Source organism: Octodon degus, unplaced genomic scaffold (genome assembly GCF_000260255.1).
Source record: "Octodon degus isolate 3935 unplaced genomic scaffold, OctDeg1.0 scaffold00027, whole genome shotgun sequence".
NCBI lineage: Eukaryota > Metazoa > Chordata > Mammalia > Rodentia > Octodontidae > Octodon > Octodon degus.
The window spans coordinates 11,708,732-11,736,243 of record NW_004524603.1 but is presented as its reverse complement, the minus strand read 5'-3'; the positions used below and the strand labels follow the sequence as shown (position 1 = coordinate 11,736,243).

General features: G+C 41.1%; 2 protein-coding genes and 1 pseudogene across 2 annotated transcripts in view; 2 read left to right on the top strand and 1 right to left on the bottom strand.

The window, feature by feature from the left end:
* Positions 1-27,512, top strand: part of LOC101567316 (olfactory receptor-like protein OLF3) — a 35,840-nt gene that overhangs the window by 669 nt on the left and 7,659 nt on the right. The window contains exons 2-4 of the mRNA XM_012514198.1: positions 2,799-2,806; positions 25,008-25,014; positions 26,994-27,510. Coding sequence (XP_012369652.1) covers positions 2,799-2,806; positions 25,008-25,014; positions 26,994-27,510 — 532 coding nt within the window. The remainder of the gene's footprint in view (positions 1-2,798; positions 2,807-25,007; positions 25,015-26,993; positions 27,511-27,512) is intronic.
* LOC101585682 (histone H1.0-like) lies at positions 8,473-8,985 on the top strand. The gene has a single exon (XM_012514237.2). The coding sequence runs from the start codon at positions 8,473-8,475 to the stop codon at positions 8,920-8,922; it is 450 nt and encodes a 149-aa protein (XP_012369691.1). The 3' UTR covers positions 8,923-8,985.
* LOC101586076 lies at positions 16,062-18,480 on the bottom strand (annotated as a pseudogene).

Genomic DNA, 27,512 nt, shown 5'->3' with positions numbered 1-27,512 from the left:
ATCTCCACCATCCTAAAGATCCAGTCCCGAGAGGGGAGGAGGAAAGCCTTCCACACCTGTGCCTCGCACCTCACCGTGGTGGTCCTGTGCTATGGCATGGCCATTGTCACCTACATCCAGCCCCACTCCAGCCCCTCTGTCCTCCAGGAGAAGCTGATCTCTCTCTTCTATGCAGTTCTGACCCCCATGCTGAACCCCATGATCTACAGTCTAAGGAATAAAGAGGTGAAAGGGGCCTGGCGGAAAGCATTAGGACAATTCTCTGGGTTCACATCCAAACTGGTGTCTGGATGACTCAGGAGCCTCATTGAGCATAGAGCTTTGCCTCAGTATTCACCCAGCTGAGGTAATCTGATACTCCACGTTGCCTGGCAACCAGGAAGGAAATGATGTAACAGGCATTGTGTTATGTAGGAGACCCAGTGGTTGTTTTGAGGTGTCCATGTGGGTATGTTATGTGACTACAGCACATTTAGTGGAGCTAAACACAGCTCTTCTAGAATTCCACACTTATGAGTCTCTCTCCAGGTAGCCTGACAATAACTGAAAGAAAAAAAAAGTGCTTTGTTTCCCGTGTCGCAACCAGGAACCTCTTCATGGTTGTCCAGAGAGGGGAGGAGGAACGCCTCCTGTGGGCCACACTTGGTTATGCAGAAACATTTAGGCAAAGTTTATGGTGTTTCTAGAGCAAACTGTGAGTTTTAATTTTGTAAAGTTCACATCAGTGTATGGCATATGTAGCCAGATGTAGTCATTTTCTGTAGATGGGGTGTTGTCAGGGCTGACACCATATCTGCAGCCAGTAGGTCCTTTCACAGGTCCTTTTACAGGACCTCCTAGCTGCAGATATGGTGTCTTTCTAAATGTAAACACACTAAATGTAACCCCTGGAGACGACCAAAAAAGATCTGTTGTACAGACTGGAATATAACTAAGGTTGTTTGTACTTAAAGAACTACTGTTTATGAAAAAGCTTAAAGAAAGAAAGAAAGGAAAAACAAATACACATGTGTATACCCTAGATGGCTTGGATAATTGTACTGCTGATTTCTGCTTGTCTGTTGAAAGGAGCAGTTAATACTTGATTTTTTTCCCTCTCCATTTTGATTTTTTACAAGTTCTTGACCAGTCCTACCTGCTTGTATCTGATAACCTGAACAACTAATTTGAAGGCAAAAATATGCAATATAACAATCATTGTTGAATTCTTATCATTTTATTTAGAGAAATTCTAATCACTGGTAATGTTTTTTTCTCACTAGTTTATTTTTTTATTTTTTATTTTTTATTTTTTGGCAGAACGGGGGATTGAACTCAGATCCTTGCGCTTGCCAGGGAAGCGCTTATTCTACTGAACCGTCTCCCCGGCCCCTCTCACTAGTTTTTTTTTTTTTTTCTCTTTAAAAATAAAAAACAGGGCTGGGGAGATGGCTCAGTGGAATAAACGCTTCCCTGGCAAGCGCAAGGGCCTGAGTTCAATCCCTGGTTCCGCAAAAAATTAAAAAAAATAGAAATAAAAAACATACAAAGGATGTTAAAAAATGTACAGGGGGGAAAAAAAAGAAAAAGAAAAACCTTAACTTCAGGCACTAACTGCCCATATCCAGCAAGTATAAAAGGTATCATTTGAAATGTTAAAATTGTCCAATTTCTGAAAGATTCACCTACTCTTTTTAGAAACTGTATAAACACGTAAGTTATGAGATGATGCTTAAGATGGTAAAGGTATAGCTAGTGTGAGAAGGAAAACTAACCATCAATGCCAATTATTTATTTATTTATTTATTTATTTATTTATTTATTTTTGTGGAACTGGGGATTGAACTCATGCCCTTGCGCTTGCCAGAGAAGCGCTTATTCCACTGAGCCATCTCCCTAATGCCAATTTTCTAAAAGAGAGAGTACAAATTAGATATGAATCAATACCAAATTTTGACATGGACTTAGGATAATCAGCACAGTGAGATTGCCGTGTCTGTGTGGCTTCCGATGCCTGGATCCCTTATCATATCCTCCCCTATGTAATAGGCACTGGGATACACCTGCAAGATTAGTGCTCCGAAGGCTGGCCAAATAGCTCAGCAGATTAAAGTGCCTGCAAGCAGGCACAGGGGCCGGGAGTTCAATTCCCAGGCCTGCCTTTCTGGCCCTGCCCCCAGAGTGCACTGAGATGGCAATTGAGACTGGGTGTGGTGATGCATGCCTGCAATCCCAGCTCTTGGGAGGCTGTAGACAGGTGGATCACTACCTGTCCAATCTAGTAGTGAGACCCTGAACACCCTGTAGATGCTTCCCTAAAATACAAAAAACAAACAAACAAACAAACAAACAAAGCAAAACAAAACAAAAACCCACCAAAAAACAGATTAGTGCTCTGGGCTTGAGGGCAGACCTAATCTCTGAAGAAAAAAACCTAAAGAATATGAGTAGAAACATATCAAGTGAACAGGGGTAAGAAAGTACAGTAAAGAGAAAATATCTATGTAGTTTCTCCCCTAAGCAATTCTGCAAGTCAACAGGCTTGTAGTTCTTAAATTTACCAATATATTAACACAGAATCCTAGGGCTCAAAGCATTGCACACTTAGATAATCTCTTTTGTTTATGTATTTAGTACAGCATCTAGAGGGACTACAGGGTCTCACTACATAGTGATTCTCCTGTTTTCAGCCTCCCAAATGCTAGGATTACAGGCGTGTGCCGCCACACCCAGTCTCAATCCCATCTCAGTGAGCCACGGGGGAGGGGCCCCATGGAACCCTGGGATCAAACCCTGGCCGCTGTATTCTGCATAAACAGGTGCTTTAGTCCACTGAGCTATCTGGCTGGCCCTGCACACTTAGATAATCTGAAGCATATTGATGTTGAGTGTTCCTATTAGAGTAATGAAATTTGAAATTTTGTAAGATAGACAAGCATTTCAAATGATGTCAAGGGTACCTAACTAAATATCTGCTGGTGTTCATTCGAGCCATAGGAATGCACTATCACGTACCAGTGTCCATGAATGGTTTCTTTTGACAAGAACACGCGTGAATCAAAAGAGGGTCAGGTAGTGGAACACTTTATTACACTGTGGTAAGTCTTGAAGAGTAAGTCCACTGAGGTGATGGCAAAAGTCTTCCTGTGAAAGTACACTTAAGTTATGACTAGAACTGTGAGAACCAGTTCTCTAGATGACAAGAAGCCCAACAAAAGAACAACTTGTGTGAAGTTGTTTAGATGCTATTAATCCTAACAAGTCTTCTGGTGGAGTTGTGGGGGTCTTCTATATAAAAATCATCTCATCTGCTAATATAATTTAATCCCTTACTTCCCTATCCATATCAGTTTTCTTTCTTTCTTTTGTTGCATTGCCCTAGTTAATGTTTCAAGAGCTATGTTGAACAGAAGTGGTGATGGCGGACATCCTTGTTCGGTTCCTAATTTTAGAGGAAAAGCTTTCAGAGAGTAAATCCAAAGATTTGCTGACTTTGATTGTAGCGGGGAGAAGAGAGAAGGAGTGGGGACACAGTGGGTGGGTAGAGGTGGACAGTTCTTTATGGGCTTTGATGGCCAATGTTTTTTAAATTTTATTATGCTAGCGATATGGAGCCAGGAAAGAATTTTTATATTAGGAGTACAGCTTGAACATGTTTCTGTTTTGAGTTACCACTTTGATAAGTGAAAAAAAAAAGACATGACCAAGGCATCTAGCAAGCAGATTGCTACAGAATTTGAGACATTAGAGGTACCTCAACTATGGTAGCAGTGAGAGGAAAGATGAAAGTCAAGTCAAGTATTGTTTAAACCAGCTTTCAAGTTGGGTGTGATTGGGGGCTGGGGAGATGGCTCAGTAGAATAAGCATTTGCCTAGCATGTGCAAGGGCCTGAGTTCAATCCCTGGTTCCACCAAAAAAGTGAAAAAGAAAAATTGTTGGGAGTGATGACAGTGGTTATAACCTGGAACTCTCAGATGCTGGGTCATGAAGACTGTTCAAATCCAACTTGGGCAACTTAGAGATTTACTGAGATCCTCTTTCAACTTAAAAAATATGAAAAGAGATGGGGGGAGAGTTCTTTGCAAAAGACATCACTTCAACACCTAGTATGAGAGAGAGAGAGAGAGATTTTAAATAGGAGAGAATTAAAAATCCTATTTGTATCTCATTACTCTTCTGAAATGTTACGATTTTGTCTAAATTTTCTGTAAGTTGTATACCACAAGGCAAATTTGGCCATTATAAACATATATGCACTTATATGGAAAACAAAGCAAAGAGGAAAACCAGCCAAAAATTGAAAAACCATGACATATGTATCACAAAAGAAAAAATATGAAGATGTGATGTCCTTATTGTCATGACTGAGCATATGTCTGTAGGGTTCATTACTTTTCACCACCAACCATTTTTTTTTCTTTTCTGGTATTTTTCTTTTAGGGAAGAGTCTATGGGGTGTTCATGGTCTCACTACCAGATTGGACTTGTAGGGATCCGCCTGTTTTCAGCCTCCCAACAGCTGAGATTTCAGGCATGTGTCACCACACCCAGTCTCAATTGCTGTCTCAGCAACCCCCAGGGGCAGGGCTGGCATGGCAGGCCTGGGCATTGAACCCCTGGCCTGGTGCTTTAATCCCCTGCATTATTTGGCCAGCCTACCAACCATATTTTGATCTGTTTGCCCAGCATCCATTCCTTACTTTGTTTGGGGAACTTTACATGCAGAGTTATCTGAGTATTCACTTCTCAGAAGCAGAAATGCTAAGGGCAGTCATCTATTTATGTGGTGATAGACCTTCATAGTCTCCTATTTCTTCCATTAAACTTTATTTTTATCTTTTTTGTCATTTTAAAAGTGGTAGTTTCTTAGCAAATTTAATTCTGCATAAAAACTCAAGACTAGAGCCATTCTTAATTCTTAGCTGCTGTGAAAGACATTAGCAACAGAGGAAAGAAAGGCATTTTTGATTCAGTGCCATATAAGGTGAAATTCTAAGCAGTACAACTACTAAGTAGACCTTTTCAAAGATATTAGTCATTGAAATGTGTTTTTAAAAATACCTCTTGTTGGGGCCGGGGAGATGGCCCAGTGGAATAAGTGCTTCCCTGGCAAGCACAAGGGCCTGAGTTCAATCCCCGGTTCCACAAAAAACAAACAAACAAACAAACAAACAAACAAACAAACAAACGCTCTTGTTCAGCAGTTTAGTACAATAAAAATATCACTGTGATTTTCTTAAAGGAAAATTAAAAAAAAAAAAAAGGGGGCTGGGGACACAGCTCAGCAGTCTAAGCACCTTCTTGGCAAGCACAAAGACTTAGGTTTGATCACCAGTACCGCATGCTGTACCGGCCCTGCACAGTGCTGGCCACTGAAATAGGGTGTGGTAGCATATGCCTATAATCCCAGCGCTGGGGAGGCTGAGACAGGAGGATCACTACAAGTCTGAGCTGCATAGCGAGGCTCTAGCAAATAAATACATGAATAAATCTTTAAAAAAATTACAATGCAGAGAAAATTACATTTTGTTGCAATAATTTGCATAAGGTATTTTCTACTAAGTCTCTCAAAAAAATCACTTGAAGCTACAGTTTTCTCAATTCCCTTATGTACCATTGAAATTCTCTTTAAAAATAGAACTGAAATGTTTGTCCTACCTGTACAAACTCTATGTTTAAGAGATCCTGTAAGTATAATTTCACATTATTTTGACCCTTTTTCTCCTGTGAGACCTAGAGGTACTATCAGATTTTATTTTTTTGAGACAGGGTCTCACTATACAGTTTAGGCTGACCTTAAACTGACTGCATAGCTGAGCCTGGCCTCAAACTTATAGTAATTCTCCTGGCTCAGCTTCCAAGTTCTGGGATCACAAATGTCTAATTGGCTCGATCAGATTTAAACTTTTTTTTTCTAGAAATACAATTTCATAGATTGTGGCAACACTTCTAGAAACCTGCACAGTGGTTTATTTCTTTAATTTCTCATTCAACTTTGTTTTAATGGGTCTCAAAATTCTATGACAGATTTTTGGTCAGGTTGTTTCCATTAAAAAGTATTGATTTTAAAAACCAATAGCTTAAAACCTCACACACACACACACACACACACACACACACACACACACAGACACAAAATGGTCCACAAAAGATTCTCCTTTCCTTCTGAAGGTTTTATGATGCATTGTTATCATTAACCAGTCTTTTACTATTAAACTTAAATGGCCAATTGGGAGAAACAGTTCTGAGACTGGGCTTCCACTATTGTTTAAGGCTGGGGTGGGCCGGCTTGGCATGTGGTGCCTAGGATCAGTTCGCATTTTGGTCTGAGTAATTCTTTGGTAGGGAGTGGTCCTGGGCATTGTGGGATATTTAGCAATATTCCTGACTTCTACCTTCTAGAAGGCAGTAGATACTGACACCAGTAGGCAGTGCAAGGCTCCTACAAGAGAGCTACTGACTGACTTGAGCCAGTGATTTAATAAGTCCGCAAGATGGTGGAGTCCACCAAGTCTTACTCCTTCCATCTGGAACACATTTACAAATACAGAAACATGCTCTTCACCAATGTTTCATCTTCCTGAAGCATAATTGGGACAGGAAAGGCAAACAATTGATGTCCTCTCCTTTTTTTTTAAACAATTTTTAATACAACAAATGAAGCAGGATCTTTTCACTGTCATCATGAATTCATCGATGTAAGTTTACCTGATCCATCTTAATCTATTGCTCTTATTATCCTCATTGATTCTCAACTTACCCTGTGTTTAGTGAATGATGCCCTTGTTTCCTATTAGTGCTGTGAGAAAGTAATACAGATTTTGCCACAGTATAAAAACACTCCCTTACAGTTCTGAGTGTCAAAATGAACTGTCCAAAATGAAGGTGTCTACAGGACTGTACTTACTTCTTCAGGCTTTAGGGAGCAAACTACTACTGGCTTGTTCCCTCTTTCCTCAGGTGTCTCCATATAGTGGTCCATGACCTCTCTTTCCATTTTCAATGCCAACAGCAGGGTGAGCTTTTCTCTGACTGCCCTCTTGCATTCATTAACACATCTCTTTCCTCTGACTCTGATCACAAGGACGGTTGTTGAATTACAAGGACAGCAGGATCACCCACCCTGTCCAGTCCAATCTCAGCATTTTAACCACCTTTTATTTGAGCATCGCCAAGTCCCTTTTATCACGTCAGGCAGCATATTCACAGTGGATTAGGACATAAACATCTTTATAGGTCATTACTATGTGTGCCACAGCCTATTTAATCTGGCTGCTCAGGTTTTTTGGAGCATACAACCCTAGATGATCAGTGGTAACACTTCAACAGTGGTCTCACCTCACTTCTTAGCATTGTACAATGTCCTGTCTTTTATACTCTCTGACATATTATTGGAATGATTTCTATAAGAGCATCTGGTTCCTCTGCAGTAGAAGATGGCATTTAGTGGCCGCAGTCTGATCACATTATTCAGCTGGAGGTGTAGGGTTGGCACTGTTACTGGAGAGATGGACAGGCAGAAATGGTATCGCCTGAGTTAGTCTTGGGTGGATGGAGTCAAATGTGTTGAATCACTAGGTGGTCTTCAGTGTTACCGTCAGGGACACTGCTGGGCTTAGGCAGTGTGCTTGTCTGACACATAACATACGTGAGGATCTTTGTCCATTGCAAACTGACAGCCTCTTTTCCTGTGGAAAATTTACCTTTAGCAACAACACAGGGCACAGAAATTAAGCCAATTTTTTTTCTAATCATATGTATCATTAGTTCACCTCAAGTATTATCCTTTTATATACAGTCAGAGCATTGGAATGACCTTTAAATTGATACTTATCTTGGCTTCAGACTTCCTTTCCCTTTAAGATGTCTTCCTGAAAATTTTTCCACCTAGGAGGAATATTTCCTTCATTGTTCTTCGGGGCTCAACCCTTTCAGTCATAGGGTACTAGAGATCCCCAAGAGGCCATGAATGTAGGTCTTAGGCACAGCTGTCAGACAATGGGAACAGACAGGATGGATGATGCCACTTTCAGCCACCTGTTGATGTCACTTTCTTGTGTTCTCAGGGGATGGGTTTTTAGGTCTAATCTCAGATACAATGCTTTATGTTTTGGTGCTTCAAAGGAGATATTTTTGAGACATGGAGTGAGGAAAGGGGAGGTGGAGGAGGCAGAGATGAGTGGGAGTGGGATGGTCAGACAGAGCAGACAGCCGGTGCTTGGCCACACAGAGCTGGCCCAGCTAGCTCTCCCACGACTGGCACAGGAGAAGAGGCTGCAGCTCCTTGTCTGTATCCCAAAGAGCCTGAGTCCAGATGGGGCTGGTAGCCAGGGCCCACGAGCAGATCCCTCTGAGGGCTGGCCCTTGGGAAAGTGCCTTCAGTGCATGACCAGGTAGGCCACCATGCCTAAGAACTCCACATCCACTGCTGCAGCCAAGCCCAAGCAGGCCAAGGCCTCCAAAAGTCTATAGACCACCCCAAGTTTTAGGACATGATCATAACTGCCATCCAGGCCAAGAACAACTGTGCTGGCTCCTTGTGCCAGTCCATCCAGAAGTACATCAGGAGCCACTACAAGGTGGGTGAGAATGCCGACACCCAGATCAAGTTGTCCATCAAGCGACTGGTGACCACCAGGGTTCTCAAGCAAACCAGAAGGGTGGGTGACTCTGGGTCCTTCCAGTTGGCCAAGAGTGATGAGCCTGAGAGGACAGTGGCCTTCAAGAAGACCAAGAAGGAAGTCAAGAAGGTGGCCATGCCGAAGAAGGCAGCCAAGCCCAAGAAGGCTGCCTCCAAAGCCCTAAGCAAGAAACCTAAAGCCACCCTTGTCAAGAAGGCCAAGAAGAAGTCAGCTGCCACACCCAAGAAAGCCAAAAAAAGCCCAAGGTTTTCAAGGCCAAGCCAGTCAAGGCATCCAAGCCCAAGAAGGCCAAACCAGTGAAGCCCAAAGCCAAGTCCAGTGCCAAGATGGCCGGTAAGAAGAAGTGATGAGGAAGCCTTTTCTTATGGCCCTTCCTCTCTCACTCTCCGTAAATACTATTTTCCTTTCATCCTTCTTGATTCTCTGCAACCTTTTATCCCATTCTGATGATAAGATACAGACTTTGGATTACCAGGAAATTGTGGATAATTCCTTTTTCTTCACCAGTTGTGCAAGGACTGCAACAACAAATCTCATCTCTGTAATGATGACTTATATTTCATTTGATTGATCCGCTATTAGTCTTACAGGGTTCAGGTTTGGATGGGCTGTGTTGGGGAGTGTTTCTATGAAGGTAGATGGGGAAGGAGAGAATAGGCTCAGCAGTTTTCCTCCTAGAGGAGAGAGAGTCTGGGAACTAAGTGTACAGATCTGTAGGAGTGTCTTTAAGGTTTTCTTTAAGTTGGGAACCCCTGTGAGAATTTTACAACCTTTGTGAGGGGAGGAGAGCAGCAGGCTAGGTCCTTCTCTCTTGGGTCAGTGGGCTTTTATGGCCTCCCTAGTGCCTTAGGGAAAAGGAGGGGGACAAGTTACAGCTGCTTGGAGAAACTAGCTTCTCCTAGTTAGCTAGGAGCCAGCCATGGGACACGGGTGGGGAGAACACCTGTGGAGTCAGTGAAGTTTCTTAATAGGAGTGAAAACTTTTTTTTAATTAATTTTTTTGAGAAACAAATAGCAATGAGACAGTTTCAGTGGAAAGTTTGGGGGAAGGATGGGGAATCAATCCACTGAGTGCCTCCACGTGCCCTGTTGAAACTTGATTTTTTTTTTTCCAAACAACTTAATGGATTCTTGTGTCTTTGGAGGACTTTCTTTTTCTCTCTCTGTTTTGTTCCTTCTCTAAAGATGTGGCTTTGCTTGGTCTGGTGGGCTCCAGCCCTACCACCAGATCCTTAAAAACCTCCAGACCTCTTTTTTTCTTTTGAGTTTTTTTTAAGTAGATGTAGAGCCAGAGGGGGAGGGGCAGGGAGTGGACGGTAAGACATGCTGCAGTGGATTTGGAATTTGCTATGTAGTTATAGGACTAGATCCATGTGCATGTGTCTGTGTTTGTATACATGCATACCTAAGGCTACTACTTAGGCTTTATGTCAGGAGCTGGGAGAAAAAATCTGTACTGTTGTCTTTTTAAAATGTATTTAATACAGGATCTACAGGGTCTCACAACCCAGATCGGACTCAGTGATCCTCCTGTTTTCAGCCTCCCAAGCGCTGCAATTACAGGAGCACACCACCATGCCCAGACCCATTCACCATCTCAGCATGCTTCTGGGTTCCTGCATCTGCTTAAGCAGGCACTTCAGTCTGCTGAGCTATGTGTCTAGCCCTTGTCTTTTATTTTTAATGTGATAAGTCATACACTTGCTCCCCACCACCTCCTGTTCCTCTTTTAAAAGCTGTATTAGTGCCAGGAGAAACTTGATGACCTTTAAAACTTTAAAATAAAATCTGGAAAGAAAAGTAGATATTTCCAAGTACATAGTGACCTGATGTCCCAGGCATTCAGTTATTACATGTACTCACAAGTAAGTCAGATGCTCTTTCTGAAAAGCACAATGGCAATGCCTTTGAAGTCATGGTGACCCTCCCAAATCCTACGGACCAGCACTTTGATTTTCATGTTGGGACTACCTACTGATTCTGTTGAGGATCCCAACATGACTTAGGGTCTTTAAGTATCAACAGCTAAGAAGTTAAGTGTGTCACAGCAGAATTGGTTGTACTGTGGGTGCCTCTGGAGAGCATTCTTTTGGATGCTGACATCTACAAGTGACATGAGAGATGCGTTTGCTCATGGTAAACCTCAAAGTGGATAGATGTGGAAGGCACTGAGTTTGAAACACAGCTGAAGATAAACTGGGAGACTGCATATGCATCATCGAAATAAAAACTTTGGAAGCTGGAGTGCCCTGACATTAGATCTTGTTGGCACAGTTCACTGATAGACAAATTCCTCCTTCCTTATATGGTGTGATATCGAGGCAATGAACACTAAATTTTCTCTCTTGGATCAGTGTCTTAGAATGAATTTCCATGGAACATATCTTATCCTCCACCTGCATCTCATCTTGTTTTTTGAACTAATTAATTTTTTAATAGTTTTATCGAGAAACAAATAGCAATGAGACAGTTTCAAGACCAATTAGTAGCATAGTTTCAATAATTAATACATTGCATATTGTTGTCTTCTCAGTGGTTATTCATAGTAGAAGATGCAGACATGATATCCTGTTCAAACACTATTAGAACAAAAATTTCTATTCATTGAATTAAGAGAAAATAACTTTATATCTATCCTATCTTGAATATACAGATACAAAATGATTCTTCATCTATATCTCCTTTTTTGTTTAGTTTTGTCAGAGATGGGTATTCCATTGCCATTTAAATACTGTAGGTGCATGAATTTAGCAAAATAATCCAATATAGTCCAGTAGTCCATAATAGTAGTGGGTTTTCTGTAGGATTGGCCATGTCAGAAGATGTTGACTTGACCCTTTTATAGCTCAGCATAGTAATATGGCTTTACTTTTGTACTTCTTTTTTATACTTTTCTGCTGGATGGTTAAGACCAAGATAAAGCAAGACCTGTATAACAAGAAATGTAACTTTTGTATCTGACAGGTTAGTCAAATCCCCTCAAGATTTACCCTGAAACCCTTTACCACAGATTGTAGATCCTTTGTCAGTGTCAGCCATGTGGATGAGTCACTGCCATTGCTTGACAAATTTGCCCTCTGTGAAAATCTGAGAGAACATTTTCTCTCCAGGTGACTCTCCTTAGGCACACTCTACATCATCAATCACTTTCATCTGTGGCTCCATAATCTCCTTGATCAGAAAATTTGGGACACAACTGAGTTACGTCAGGATGTTACAGTACAGGTTCTCCTATGTCCTGATGGACTAATTAATTTTGGAGGAAGAGCAAATGAAGTGAGCTGGACACTGGATTTCTGATCTAGATCAATCTCTGTGGCCTGATGTGGTGAAGCTGTGGCACGGTCCTCTAAGAGCTGGGCTAGGTCGGGGCCACTAGGGCTGGATGGGAGCAGACAGTGTCTCCCTACAGGATCTTGCTTGCTTAGTAGGGAGGTTAGTAAAGAAAAAGTGCAGGGACTTTCAAGGAAGGGGTGACTCTGTGTCCCAGGGTGAACTTGAGACTCCTGGCCCAGAGTGCTGAGTAGCTGCTGGGGAAAGGCTGGTATCCAAGTCCCTGATCAGATAAGAGCTACCCAAGGAAGAACCTGTGCGACCTGTATTGTACTATTATGACCCATGAGGAAATGTAATTTTATTCTGATAAGCCACCAAGATGTTGAGTTTGTTTATTTTAGCAAGGAGCCCACTTTGAGTAATAGAATGAGATTATTAATTAACACACTCATTTCACAAATACACTTTGTCCCTTTAATTAACATTGTAGTACTTAAAAAAAGTGATTGTCATTAAGCAGCTCACGACATAATATTTGAGGTATTATAAATGCATTCAAGCTTGCTTAGTTTCTTTTAAAAATTAAAAAATCTATTTATTTATTTATTTGGTACAGGGTCTAGCTACAGAGCTTGGACTCATAGTGATCCTCCTGCCTCAGCCTCCCCAATGCTGGGATTACAGGCATGTGCCACCACTCCCAGTTTCAGTGGCTGGCACAGTGCACCTGGGGTTCCAGGCCCAGCATAACGTACAGTACAGGGATTGAACCTAGGTACTTGTGCTTGCCAGGAAGGCAGTTAGACTGCTGAACTATCTCCCCAGGCCTTGTTTAGTTTTTTAAGTTTTACTGTCAGTTGAAAGTACTCAGAAAGGGATGTTTGTAAGCTTTTTCATCTTTATCAAAAATTATGAGATGATGTTGAGCCAACACTTCTTTCCTAACTCTTCTGACTTTATATATACCAATGTTAATAAATAATGTGTTTTGATATTAACAAAATATACAAATATTAATAATTTTTTGCCAGCTCAGCCCATCCTGAGGGCTGAGCTGGCATAGCATGTGGTGCAAGGGATCAAACCACAGTTCCTTGTGCTTGCCTAAGCTTGCCTAAGCAGGCACTTTAGGCCTCTGTCTGGGCCAATAAATAATATTTATTACCAAATATGAAAAGTTAATGCATTTTTTATTAATGTATTACTTATATAAAGCAAAATCCATACTTTTTGCACAATTCTTGTTTTTTAATATATATATTAGGTGAAGGGTCTTCAGGGTATTCAGGGGCTCACTACGAGATCAGATTCATAGTGATCTGCCTGTTTACAGTCTCCCAAGGGCTGGGATTACAGGCGCACACCACCATGCTCAGTCTCAACTGCATCTCAATGTGGACCGGGGGAGGGGGAGGGGGCAGGGCTGGCACAGCAGGGCAGGGGATCGAACCCCCAACCCCTGCACCTGCTTGTAGGCACTTTAATCTGCTGAGCTATTTGTCAGGCACAGTTCTTGTTTTGAAAATTTTTATTCTGCAATTTTGTGTTGCATTCGCATATCCTCCTGCCCCCTCCTACCACCAGGAGTCTCCCTCCCTACCCATATCAATCACCAGTGTGATGTACTTTTAATTACTTGATTTTAAATGGACAAAGTATAAGGGGACACGTGTACTCATGTTCATCTAAGTAAACTACTAACGACACATAATGCTTTTTACTCTAAGGAATTATAAGCCAAACAGACTACTGCTCTGGAAGTAGCTTGGGCAAAGTACATGGATAATTCTTAGGAGAAAGGGATTTGCTATACTTGGGCTACATTCGCAAGTTCATGGACATGAATCGAAATTAAATATTAGTGCGGCTGTCACAGGGGCTTCTGGAAGGAATTAATTCAATTTCTACACAGACATTTTTTCTTACAAGACCTTTCTGTGCAGAAGAGAGAACACTTCCGCTTTGTAGACCAACAAGAACTTTAAAGTGAATGGGTGTCTGATAAGGCCGGGAAACAGGGAAATAGTTGTATTGTGCTTGATTAGGGGTGCTTTTCATGCAATTGAGATGTGGTGTTATACTCATTGAGGAAGTGAGAGAAATCAGACCCATGTGTATAAGTATAGTATTGTCTCTCTAGTGAAAGAACCTGAAAGAATAATAATTCTGAAAGGTAGAATAGGTATGGAGAAAGGGAAAGAAACTGCTCAAAGGGAAGGAACAACTGGGATGAGGGAAAGGAAGAAAGAAAGAAGGAAGGGGAAAAATATATGGAAGTCAAAGATGGCTTCAAAAATGGCTTCTTTGAACTTACTATGGATTCGAGCAAATTGACTTCTCATTAAATGGAGATGTTCAGAGACGAGGTTAGTTTGTGTTATTGTGGACAACCTGCAACATCAGGAGGTTGGCTCGTGGGGTCTTTGGAGTGACCTAAAGCAATAGTGGAGTTCTAGGGGTGAGAGAGATGAAGGTGAACAGCTCTCCACAGGAGAAAAAGGGCAGCAGGGTGGCCCTGCCTTTGGGATTTATAAGTCATGACCGCAGCTGACAATGTGGGGTGTGAAGCTCCTGCGGTCCTGTTAGCTCCCCACAGGCAGTGCAGCCTCTGTCCTACTTACCTTTTCTCAGTGAGTCCATTTGTGGTCACGCGCAAACCTCCCCTGACACTGTGTCTAAGCTAGCTCCGGGTGATCTGTGCACCCTGGAGCCCACGGAGCCTACGACGCTACATCTTCATGGTCTGCCCCATTGCGGAAGGAAGCACTTTGTGAAAGCGAGCTCTGCGAAAGGAGACAGCACCACATCAACAGACACTGATGTACAGGGGACAATTGCTAATGGGGCGTCAAAAGAGGGTGGGAGTAAACAAGAGTCTATAGAGTGCGGAACTACTACTCATCTTACTTATTAGGGACTTTGGATTAGACATATTGATTATCGATTTTGAAATCTTATCACTCTAATGTTGCATCAAGTAAAGTAAAATAATCCTGCTTTCCAGAGACGGTAGGCTTAAGTATGACTCACTGTAGGAATTTGCCAAATCCCTGACTGACCTTGTCAGATACAAAAGTTACATTTCTTGTTATATAGGTCTTGCTTTATCTTGGTCTTAACCATCTGGCAGAAAAGTATAAAATTGAAGTATAAAAAATAAAGCCGTATTAATATACTGAGCTATAAAAGGCTCAAGTCAACAACTTCTGACATTGCCAATCCTATGGAAAACCCACCACTATTATGGACTACTGGAGTGTATTGGGATATTTTGCTGAATTCACGCACATACAATATTTAAATGACAATGGAATACCCCTCTCTGACAAAACTAAACAAAAAAAAAAAAAAAGGAAATACAAATGAAGGACCATTTTGTATCTCTATACTCAAAAGAGGAAAGAGTAGAGTTCTTTTCCACTCTTAGGATAGATATACAGCTAGTTTCTCTTAATTCAAAGAATAGAAAGATTTGTTTTAATAGTGTTTGTGGACAGGATATCATGCCTGCATCTTCTATTATGAATAACCACTAAGAGGACAACAATATGAAATGTATTAATTATTGAAACTGTCCTACTAATTGGTTTTGAAACTATCTCATTGCTATTTGTTTCTCAATAAAATTATTTTAAAAATAAAATAAAAGCCACTTATGAGGGAAAAAAATGAATTCACCAAATCCCAATCTTAATACTGACAGAGAAAAAAAAAGTAAAACCAACATCGGGAAAGAAAATGATTACTCCTTAAAAATTGGAAATATGGTGGATGGATTCTGCATTACTGTGGGAAAGACACTTAGGGGACAAGCCATAGCTTTTTGTTTTTGGGGGTATTTTTTTACTTGCTACATTCTGTTTTTATTCAAGAATTTACTCAGAGGCAGTACTTCAGAGTCAGGCTTTTTAAATTAAAGATCAAAACTAAAAAAAAAATCTTGGAAATATGACACTGGTGAAAAAACTGATCATCTTAATAATTTAAACCTCATCTGTCCTTTGGAGTTGGATGTCATTTAACACAAGATATGTGTGATCAAGACCATTTAAGATCAAACCCCAAACCACAGTGAGTCAATTTGTCACAAAGATAACCAAAAGTGTCCATCATGTGAGGAAAACCAGCAGTTCATTTGCCTGCGACAGGATGGACGCTGCGCTTCAGAACTTTGCCTCTAGGGTCTCCAGCAGCAAATCAGCGTATCCCTGCTGAAGCTCCTTCTCTCTGTCCTGCTGTCTCCGCACATCTTCTTTTAGACACTCCAGGCTCTGGGGAATGGCAGAATCTTCACGTTTCTTGAGTTCTTCAGAAGTGCGTAGCTCCAAGCGCTCCTCCTCAGTCTGGCCCCACAGATCATTCAGTTGCTTTATGAGCCCCATCGCACGCGACTGGTAGCCCCCAAGCACGATTTTCATCTTCTTTTCCATCTTTGCTGTCCTCTTGGCTTCTGTCGTCATGTGACCCCTGTTTATCTCCAGCCTTTTTTCAAGTGATTCAATCCGGTCTTTTTGCTAGCTAGGTTGGCCCGTGTGTAGCGGCTCTGCCCAGAAAGATACAAAACTTGATTACAGCATTCTTCCCACACCTGGTTATAGGCTTCCCTGGAGAGTTCACCATGGCCCATTCCTTGTTTGACCACTTCCATCTCCTGCATCAGAATGTCCTGGGCCTTTTTCAGCTCTTCTTTGCTGAACTTTTCATAAAGATTGTGTTCCAGGTAGGAGATGTGCTCTGAGTTATTGGTACTGAATCCTATGGTTTTTCCTTTTTTATTCCCAGAAGGTTCATAGGGGTGATATAGAAGGTCATAATGAAGCATTGTAATCATTTCTTTTTTGATTAATTCACTTTTCTGTAACTCTGTTAGAGGTGGTTCTACATTTAATGGTCTTAGAATAGTTTCCTTTACTTCAGATGGTCTTGACAGATCTTTCTGAACAGCTTTGTACAAGCATTTCATCTCTTTCACACATTCTGCCTCACATGTAGCCTGCTTTTATGCACCCACCTTAGCAGCATCTTCAATGTTCATGTCATCATGTACTTCATGCTCTTTGAGCTCCTTCTCAGCTTTTTCTGGTAGAACAATTTCAAAATTGTTCTTGGGGGCAGGAAGGCCCATCAACCCTAAATGGAGATGTTCATGAGATTCTCTTTCCATCTGCTTTGCATAAGAGGGATCATTGTAATCTGCCATCCCATCTTCAGGATTAATGTTTAATTTATCTCTAGGTGGAGTTCTACCTGGGGTAGAGTTGACCACTGGTTTGGGAGTTGCTCCACTCCAGGGAGTCAGCCCTTCTCCTCCATTAGAAGGAGTCTTGAACAGGGTAGACAGAGCCGTGTTTGGGGTCTGAACAACTTGCTGCTGTGGAGTTACACCTGAGAAGTCACTCTCATGCAATGGAGTGTTGAGTCCTCCTTTTAATCGGGTGTCCACATCGGTCAAGGCCTTGATTTTCTGGGCTTCCTGCAGGATTTTGTCCTGGGAGACCGATATCCATGGTGTCCTAAGGGAAATGCTGTTGTTGGTGGCATTGTACTCAGACAGGAGAGTAGTGGAAGTGGAGTTTGTGATGCCAGACTCCTCAGCAATCTGCTGGGTGATTTCATGGGCTTGGCCCGCTTTCACCACTTCCTGGCGTTCAGCACCTGAAATCTGAGGGGCAGGAAGTAATAGTTTGCTTCTCTTTTTAGTAAATTCAGAAACACCACTAGCTTGGAGAATAGCTGATTGTGAATCAGATTCCTTTTTTTTTTTTTTTTTTTTTTTTTTTTGCTTCAAATGTTGTCTTTTTTTCTATTTCTCCCTGATTTTTTTCAGATCTCCACTCTCCATCAAGGTCCTATTGTCTTAATTTCCTGAGATCTGCATCCAGGGCCTAGTAGTTTTCCTCAGCATTGTCATAAAAGCCAAAAGCAGGCTTCTCTTCAAATGGGAGTTCAGCATTATAATCAACTTCTCTCTTCTTTTTTCTTCTCTTTTGAATCTCTATGCCAGCTGCTTGAAGTTCTCTTCATTTCTGGAGGGCAGCAAGACACCTTGCTTCTTCTGTTTCTCTCTGGCTTCCTCTTGGCCTTCTTACCCTGGGGATTAGCCAGGAGGGCTCTAGCTTCAGAAAGCATCTCAACTTCATCCTCGTCCATATCAGTTGGATCAGGCCATGCTGGTTTTGTCTCTGATTTTGGATCTATTTCTCCAGGTTTAAGTTTTCATGGATCATCTGTGGTTTCCTCTTCGTTATCTCTTTGGGCAGTTTTTTCCAGGAGAAATCCACAGTGCTCCACGCACTGGCCTGTTGTTCTTCCAGTGATTGGTGCACTGGTCCTCCACTGAGTTGGCATCAGTTTAGCCAAGTGCAAGACTTTCTCTCCTCTTCTTTCTCTGGACCACTCTGGCTTTTTGATGCTTGGATCCAGCTACTGATACCATCTGGCTTTGCACTGCTTTGCTGATTTCCTATGCAGCAGAGAGGCAATCCCAGACCGCTGATTTTTCCCATGTTTCATTACTGCTGCTTTCAGAATTTCATCCTCCTTATTCTGCCACATGCCCCCTTTGATCATAGTTTGAGGCATCTTGACAGCAGAGTGTCCTGGCAAGCAGCCGAGAAGAGCTTCTGAAAAGTAGTAACTGCAGCTCGGTCACAGGACCCACACAGCCGCTTCCTCCAAGCGCAAGCTTCTGCCAGAAGCCGCAGCTATTAAGATATTTAGTTCAGTACGAATATTTCATGAGCATAGAGTAGGGGTATATTCCATCTTCAGAAAAGATACATTACCAATTTCTCTAAAGACTTTCATCCCAATTATTTTTTTCTGAGAGTATATATGCAAGCATTATTTTTTCATAACAATAGCACTAATTAAATATGGATGATTGAATGTATTGACAAAGTCATATAGAGTTCATAATGTGAATTGAGATTCAGATGTCTTGATGCTCGCATTAGGACTGGTTTCTCTCATGAGTTGTAGCAAAGTACTGTGGAGACTTGCCTGAGGGAAGGAATTCTACTGTGAAGACACTACACAGGGTGAGCGGGTGATGGAAGAAAGTTGAGTACCTGCCAAATGAAACCATATTAAAATAAATCACTAAAGGTGAATTTCAAGATTGCTCCTGTCTGAGAAAATGGTTCTCAATAATTTATCTCCAATTATGTGAAAAGACAAAGAAAAAGATTTACATTTTATTGCTGAAGTATAGGCTACCATTTACTTAATGATATAAGGCTTTGCTTTTGTTGTATGGGCAATGGGCTTTGCACACAACCCCATGCCTAAATTTGGATGTTAGAAGAAAACCAAAGGTAACCAGTCATATACTCTTGGAACTGACATAATATTGGAAAGGTTATTTCTCATCTGGGTAAAGGACTCAGAGAAATCCTTTCATGTTGAGCAGGTCTTACAGGTTTTCAAAATTAAAATTTCTTTTTGTGTTCCAAACTGGGAGGAAAGACAGGCACAAGTAGTGTAAGCAGCCAGCTAACAGAGGTAAGGAAGGATTTCAGAGAGTTTTAAATACATCACATACTCACTGCAGTCAGGCGATGAACTAAGCACAGACTGTTGCAAAGAGAAAGGACCACTAAGTCCAAGCCTGGCTACTGCTTTCGCTGAAGAGGCAAATCAAGTGTTTTGAGGGTTAGCCCACAGAGCAGCAAGAAGAACAAAATACAAGTGAAACCCTGTGAGAGGACAGTAGATAGGGGCTTCTGAGGACATCTCAGGAGGCCATTTGTGATGACCCTCCGTGCATGTGACCCAGGCAGTGAAGACAGCCGGGTGTTGGGTGAGTTTCCCTTGGGTCAGGGCTCTCGTCATTTGGTTGATCAGCAGTTGCTCTTGACTTCTTCAAGTTTGTAGTGTTTCTTTTGGACCATGGATATTGGTAGGTTGTGGCTGAAGGTTAAAGGAAGGCTCAAACAGAGAGGTCATACCCAAAAGTTACAATAGATACTGTGAAAGGGAAAGAAACTGTTCAAAGGGAAGGAACAACTGCGATGAGGGAAAGGAGACAAGAAAGAAGGAAGAAAGGGAAACTGTCTTTCCTCTCAGGTATTCTCCAGAATTAAAGAGCTTATTTGAACAGCTTTTTCTTGCTTTCCTTTCTTTTCCTTTCCTTTCCTTTCCTTTCCTTTCCTTTCCTTTCCTTTCCTTTCCTTTCCTTTCCTTCTTTTCTCTTTCCTTTTCTTTTCTTTCTTTCCTTTAATTCCTTCATTCCCCCCCCCCTTTCTTTCTTTTGAGACAGGGTTTCATTATGTAGTTAAGGATGGCCCTGAACTCACTGCATAGCCCAGGCTGGCCTTGAACTTATGATGATCCTTCTGCCCTCACCTTCCAAGTGCTGGGATTACTGGCATGTGACACCGTGGCCAGCCTAGGAAGCTTTACACTAATGGCACTCCTATCATCCGTACAACTTTAAGTAAATTATAATTGACTTTGAGCGAGGCCCAGTTTCATGATTTCGGAACACCAGATGTCAACAGCAAATATTACCAAACTATTACCTGATGGTTTACCATTAGAAATATGTCTAACTTGATTTAAGATTTTGAATTTCTAGATTTTGATTTTAAGATGAAAATAGGCAAAGATATTTTTAGAGCAAACTGTCTTTAAAAGGCTGGTCTAGTGCAGAGGACCTTAGAAAATGGCATGAAGTTTCTTAGCTCACAGATGAGGGGTTAGAAAGCAGACTGAGATAAGAGGAGGCAGGAGGTCTAAGTCAAATATTATCTTCTCAACCCACATAAAAATAATTGAGGATTTTACGTCAGCTAAAGAATTGTTGTGTAAATTCTTCACCCCTCTTCTTCAGGAAATATATCATCAGTTGAATAATCTCTAATGTTTTCAACCAATGAAAAAGAATGATGAGTAATTTTGGTTTTATTTTTAAATATGATATGTTAAAATTTAGATCAACATATGAAAATCAACAAATGGATTTGATTTCTTTAAAGAAAGATTATGGTTGACTGAAATCAAAATTTTAAATTTGGCATACTGTATCTGTCACAGGAAAAAGAGCTGCAGGATGAGCCTGAGTACCTATTTTTATCCTTTGTAGAAAAGCACATTTGAGTCTCGATATTTTCTGCAACTGATAATTACTGCATAAAGGAAGAAGTTGCATGGAAGAAGTTTTAATTAGGGCCAGACAGAAGTAATTCTTTAACTGAGAAACTTTAATTTTTGCAGTCAAAACTTTCTTCTTTGGCTCTCATGATTCCTATGCTTGTGGGGTTTTTTGTTTTGTTTTGGTTTTTGTCTTGTCTTGTCTTATTATGCAGTTCAGGCTAGACTTGAGCTCAACTTGTAGCCAAGGCTGGCGTTGAACTTAAGCAAATCCTCCTGCTTGAGCCTCCCAAGTGCTGGGGTTACAGGCGTGCATCACTACACCCAGCAGGATTCTCAGGTTGCTCACACCTGAAGCATCCTTTTCCTACTCACTGGTGGCCAATTGTGCAGAGCCAATATGATGTGACACACAAGTTCATCATGGGTTTGGACAGCTCATATTACAGCCCTCCCATTTACAAGTGCTTCAGTTTTTAAAACTTTGCAATAAGAGCCATGAACAACGATCATGAAACAAATACTAGGCACTAGTGATGGAGTCTTCAGGAGATAATTTCTCAGGACACATTGGAGGTTCATGCATTAGATGCTGTCATAGACCGTTCTTTCTTCATTATGGTCATGGCCACTCCCCATCCTACTGCGATTCATAAAACATTTTCAAGAAGAATCCCTTTCTTCCCAGCGCTTATGTCTGAGGAGATGAACACACAGTCATGTCATGTTTTAGTGCCAAGCTCTGCAGAAGCAGCACAGGTTATTTATTTTTCAATAGAAAATGGAAGTTCAAAGTATGTACAGAGTTGTCTGGTTTGAGGATGGTTGAGTATGAGGGTGATGTAACCTGAAGATGGTAAACTAAGTTGTTGATGTTTATTAGAGGAGCACTCGATACCTGCAAAACAATTAACAAGTACAGTGGAGGGGGATGGACAAATACTGAGTAACAACCAGAAGTCATTCTGTACTGGACGACACACCTGACAGCATTGGCTGGTGAGGGCTCTACATGGGTTCCTGCACACCTTAACCATGTTAAGAAGTATTGACTGACTGTGGAAGTCAGTGTGGAGATGTCTCAAAGCACTGCAATCGGAGGTCCCACTCAACTCAGCTATTCCCTTTCTGGGTATATTCCCAGAAGAATTGTACACATTGTACCACCGTGATATATGTGCACCTATGGTTATAGCAGCACAATTTGTCATAGCTAAATCTTGGATACAGCCCAATGCCCATCAATAGGAACGGACAAAATGGATGTGGTCTGTTTAAGCAATGGAGTACTACTCAGCTATAAAGAAAGATAAAGTCGGGCTTTAATTTTTTTATTTTTAAAGAGAATACAAAAAAGTACTAAACATTAGAAAGAACACAGAATTTCACTAACTAAAATGATAGGAGTTCAACAATTGTTGTATTGCCTATTGTTGTCTTCAAATTAGTTGTTCAGAGTACCAGATATAAGCCTACAAGATTGGTCAAAAGATTATAAAAAATAAAAAGGAGAGAGAAAAAAAATTAAGCATTAACTGCTCCTTTCAAAAGACCAGTAGAAACCAGCAGTACAATTATCCAAGCTATCCTGTATATAAAATATAAAATATATATTTCTTTTGCCTTCTTTCTTTCTTTCTTTCTTTCTTTCTTTCTTTCTTTCTTTCTTTCTTTCTTTCTTTCTTTCTTTTCTTCTATCCCTCATCCCAGTTGTTTTTTTTTTCTTTTGTATAGTTTCTTTCCTTTTCACTTTGCACTCTTAAGTCCTATTTTTGTAGGTAAATGAATACAACTAGAGATCATACTTACCAGTAAATTAAATCAGACCCACATGGATAAACATCCTATTGTCTCCCTGGTGTAAGAAAATAAGAGTGAATAGAATCTAAAAGGTACAATAGATATTGTGAAAGTGCTCAAGAGGAAAGAACAACTGTGATGAGGGAAAGGACAAAAGAAAAAATGCAAGAAAGAAAGAAGAGAGAAAGAAAAAAAAATACACACACACACACACACACACACGCACACTATAGCTAAGATAATTGCTTTACTAGTTTCTATTGGTTTATTAAAAGGAGCAGTTAATGCTTACTTTTTGACCATTTTACATGCTTATATCTGACAATCTGGACAACTACCTTGAGGACAATGGTACGCAATATGACAACCACTGTTTAATTCCTATCCTCTCCTTTTTTGAAATTCATTATCATATTTTATTAATTACTTTATTCTCTTTAGAATGGAAAAAGCAGTATTGATTGTCTCACCTGTAGAAATAGATGAAGTCAACCTCTTCACAATTTTCCTCCTGTTGAGTGAGTTCAATGAACATAGGGGGTCTAGGGAGACCTGGAGGGCCTACAAATAATGACACTTCAAAGACCAAACTCAGGTTTTGTGACAGGAGAGGTTAGACGTGAGCCATGTGATCTGACAGCCAGTCCAGGTGCCACGAAATGATCATAGAACTTGCTTAACTGGAAAGTGAGTCCTGTGTGGCTTTAACTGAAGGTAGGCTGAGATCACCTGCACAACCACCTATCATTTCTCTGTTTGGCTTTCAAACACACATACTTATTTTCTGTGCCTTTTAAAATTAATGTTATTTGGGCACATTAGACATATGTAATGATCACATTTATCATGGGGAATTGGTACCTGTACGTGCGGTATCCTGAGTCCTCTTTTTCCCCATTCCCCTCCCCTCCCTTCCATCACTCTTTCCCTCCTTATTCATAAAAGCTTTGTTTCCACCTTATCCTTCTTTTCTGGTTTTTTTTTTTCTTTTCCTTACTCCTTCTCCCTTCCCTAGTTCTTCTTTCCATTTGAACCATTTTTTCCTGTTGCACAATACGTACTACACGTTTTGGTCTTTGTTTATACTTTCAGCTTTTCATATCTGTTTGACAATAAGATAGTCACACTTGGTGTCTGGTTTATTTATACCAAGGTCCCAAGATGCATCCATTTACCTAGAAATCCCCCAAGCTTATCCTTTTCAGTGGCAGAGTAGTCCTCCACTGTGGAAAACAAACAAACAAACAAACCCCTCTTGCTTATCCATTCATTGGTTGATGGGCATTTGGGTTGCTTCCAAGATTTAACCACTGCAAATTGTGCTGCTATAAACACAGGTCTGTATATGTGACCCTTTTAGTTCTTTTGGGAACATACTGAGAAGAGGAATAGCTGGGTCAAATGGGACTTCCTAGCTTTTTGAGGAATCTCCACAGTGATTTCTACAGTGGTTACCCCAGTCTACAGACTGACCAACAGTGGAGAAGTGTTCCTTTTCTCCACAGGCTCTCCAACATTTTTAGAGATTAATTTCTTGATAACATCCATTTTTATAGGATGAGATGAAATCTCAGCATTGCTTTCATTTGCAGCTCTCAAATGACCAGTGATGCTGAATATTTTTCACATATTCAAACACAGTTTTATTTTCTAGTACACACTAAAATATTCCATGGTAGTAAAGAGAGGGCTTTTTAATTATGTAATTTTTCAAATGAAGGCAATAGCCCTGTGAATCAACTAAATCAATCAGTTTAACGTAAGTACTTAATATAACAGTGAAAAGCATTAAAACAGTTTATTATTGTAAAATATATTTCTCTAAAACACATGGTAAGATACTTAGAAAATTTTTAAAATCAAGGTAACAGAACAAGACTAGAGCATAGAATGTGTAAAAACTTTGCAATGCCATTGAAGACATTATGGATTTATTTGTGAAAATGAGAATATATTTGCATTTTACATGGAATCAAGTTTTGAAGAGAACATTATGGAAGAGTTAATAAACATAGTGTGTAAGTAGTTGTGCACAAGAGGGTGCTCTCTGAAAATACTTGTGTCATTTTGTCCTTTATCAGGTGAGAGATCTGAATAATTGGCAGTTTCCCCTCTCAGTCTAGACCCTGGTACGAAACGTCCTCTCTCTTCTCTTAGTTGTTCCTGAGTGTTTCTCTCCTGTTTTCTGTTATTTTGTTCCCTCCCATGAATTCTAGCGAATAGGTAGATATGAGTAATGATATCAGTCAGCTATAAAACAATTTAATGGGATCTGGTTCCATTTAATACTTGAAATTTATATGATGAGGGGGCCAGGAAGGTGGCTTAGTGGAATAAGCACTTTCCTGGCAAACACAAGGGCCTGAGTTCAAACCCTGGTTCTGCAAAAAAAAAAAAAAAAGAAAGAAAGAAATTTATTTTATGATGCGTTAGTTTAACTGTAAAAATACCTGCCTCACAAAGGTAGCCAGAGAGTAAATTTCATCCCAAAGTACTCCTGAGAGAATTCAGACCTTATTCTCTATTCTAGAAAATGAAGATGGGGCCTCACATGATGGTCTTCCTATCCCTTTAACCTATGACAGTTAAGGATCTATATTTTTATCTGCTCTTTTATATTCATGTTTACCGAGTAGATTGTTCACAGTAGCAAGTAGAAAAGAAAGCCTATCTAGAACTAGATACCATAAAAATGTCCCTCCTCCACCCAAAGGAACCTGTCAGGCCACTCTAAAAGTCCAAAAGTTTCTGTTATGGGCTGCCAACATGCCTACTTTTGTGGAAGAGATGGGAGACGAGATTACATTTGCTTCTTTATAAATCCCAAGGCAGAGGCCGTTGCTATGAAAACACTCAGGACAGCACTCAGACTACCAGAAAGCTTTTGCAAGTACTTCCATCAGCTTTTACATTTTGGCTTAAACATATTAGTGAGTTAGTGAAAGCCTCCTTTTATGCATAAACACTGCCAAATTTTCAGCTTTCACAGTTTAGTTTTCTGATTCTAAATGTTCCTCAAAACTCTCTTTCAAAATCAGATGTTTTGTAATTCACTAGTTCCTATGTGCACTCATTTACAATATGTGTGATGTCTCCATGCTAATTTTTCAACTTTCCAACTGCGCTTCTTCATCATTCATCCTTGTTGATCCTGACAACATCTTGCTCAGGTCTGAAGGTGACAGTACAGACACAGAAGCTCCTACATGTGCTCTGCATTGCATCCAGCCCTTAAATGACTAATGGAAGCATGTCCTAGTTAGGCCCAGGTCTCTTTTCTTGAAACAGCAGATGGAGTATTTCTAGATAAAGCCAGGCATTGCCACCTTGGTCTCATGAATGATTTAAAGCCAGGTAATGGAGCCTGGAAGGTTCTATACAGTGTATTCCTTTTGGAGGAGCAACGGAACAGTGGTTGTGGGCGTTGAATCTTGGACGTTTACCCTGAGCTGCTTCCTTGGACATTTTATTGCTTTTCATTTCAAGACAGGCTCTGTCTCAGTTGCTAAGTTTCTTAGGCTGAGCTTGAGCTTGTGATTTTCCTGGCTTGGTCTACTAGAATGCTGAGCTCACAGACACTTGGCATCATGCAAGGGTGATGGTATATATTCTTACAAAGTTATTCCACTGTTAAGTATATATTCTTACAAAGTTATTCCACTACTAATCAATTGCAATTTTTTTTTACTGTCTCTTCAGATTAATAAACATCATTGTTAAATGGAACCAAATAACAGATGTGGATGAGTGAATTTATTCTCCTGGGACTGTCCAGTGACAGGAATCTTCAAGTCTCACTCTTTGTGCTCTTTTTTGGTCATGTGCCTGGTGATGGTGCTGGGGAACCTCCTCCTTGTTCTTCTGATTAGACTGGACAGCAGACTCCACACTCCCATGTACATTTTTTTAAAAAATGTGTTTGGTTGTTACAGGGTCTCAGTATGCAGCTCAGACTGACAGTGATCCTCCTTATGTCAACCTCCCCAGCCCTAGGATTTCAGACGTGTGCCACCACACCCGGTCTAGGTGGCTGGCTCAGCACACCCAGGGGCGGGGCCAATGAAGCATGTGGTGCAGAGGATTGAACTCCAGTCCCTGCGCTTGCCTAAGCAGGAGCTTAGTCCACTGAGCTGTCTCTCTGGCCCTACCGTGTACTTCCTTCTCACCAACTTCTCCCTGGTGGATGTGTCTTATGCCACCAGCATAGTCCCCCAGCTGCTAGCACATCTCCTCATAGAGCAAAAAGCAATGCCCTTCCTGAGCTGTGCGGCTCAGCTGTTTTCCTCCCTATCTTTGGGTGGGCTTGAGTTTGTTCTCCTGGAGGTGATGGCCTATGACCGCTACGTGGCCGTGTGCAATCCCCTGAGGTACTCTGCCATCATGCATGCAGGACTGTGCAGTAAGCTGGCCGTCACATCCTGGGTCAGTGGCTCCACCAACTCCCTCATGCAGACTGCCATCACTTTTCAACTTCCCATGTGCACAAACAAGATTATTGATCATATATCCTGTGAACTCCTAGCTGTGGTCAGGCTGGCCTGTGTGGACACTTCCTCCAATGAAGTGGCCATCACGGTTTCTAGCATCGTCCTGCTGCTGACCCCCTTCTTCCTGGTTCTCTTGTCCTACATCCGGATCATCTCCACCATCCTAAAGATCCAGTCCCGAGAGGGGAGGAGGAAAGCCTTCCACACCTGTGCCTCGCACCTCACCGTGGTGGT

What these genes read in the sequence shown, in the direction of transcription:
- LOC101585682 (XM_012514237.2), top strand. Translation starts at nt 8,473, where the DNA reads ATGATCATAACTGCCATCCAGGCCAAGAACAACTGTGCTGGCTCCTTG.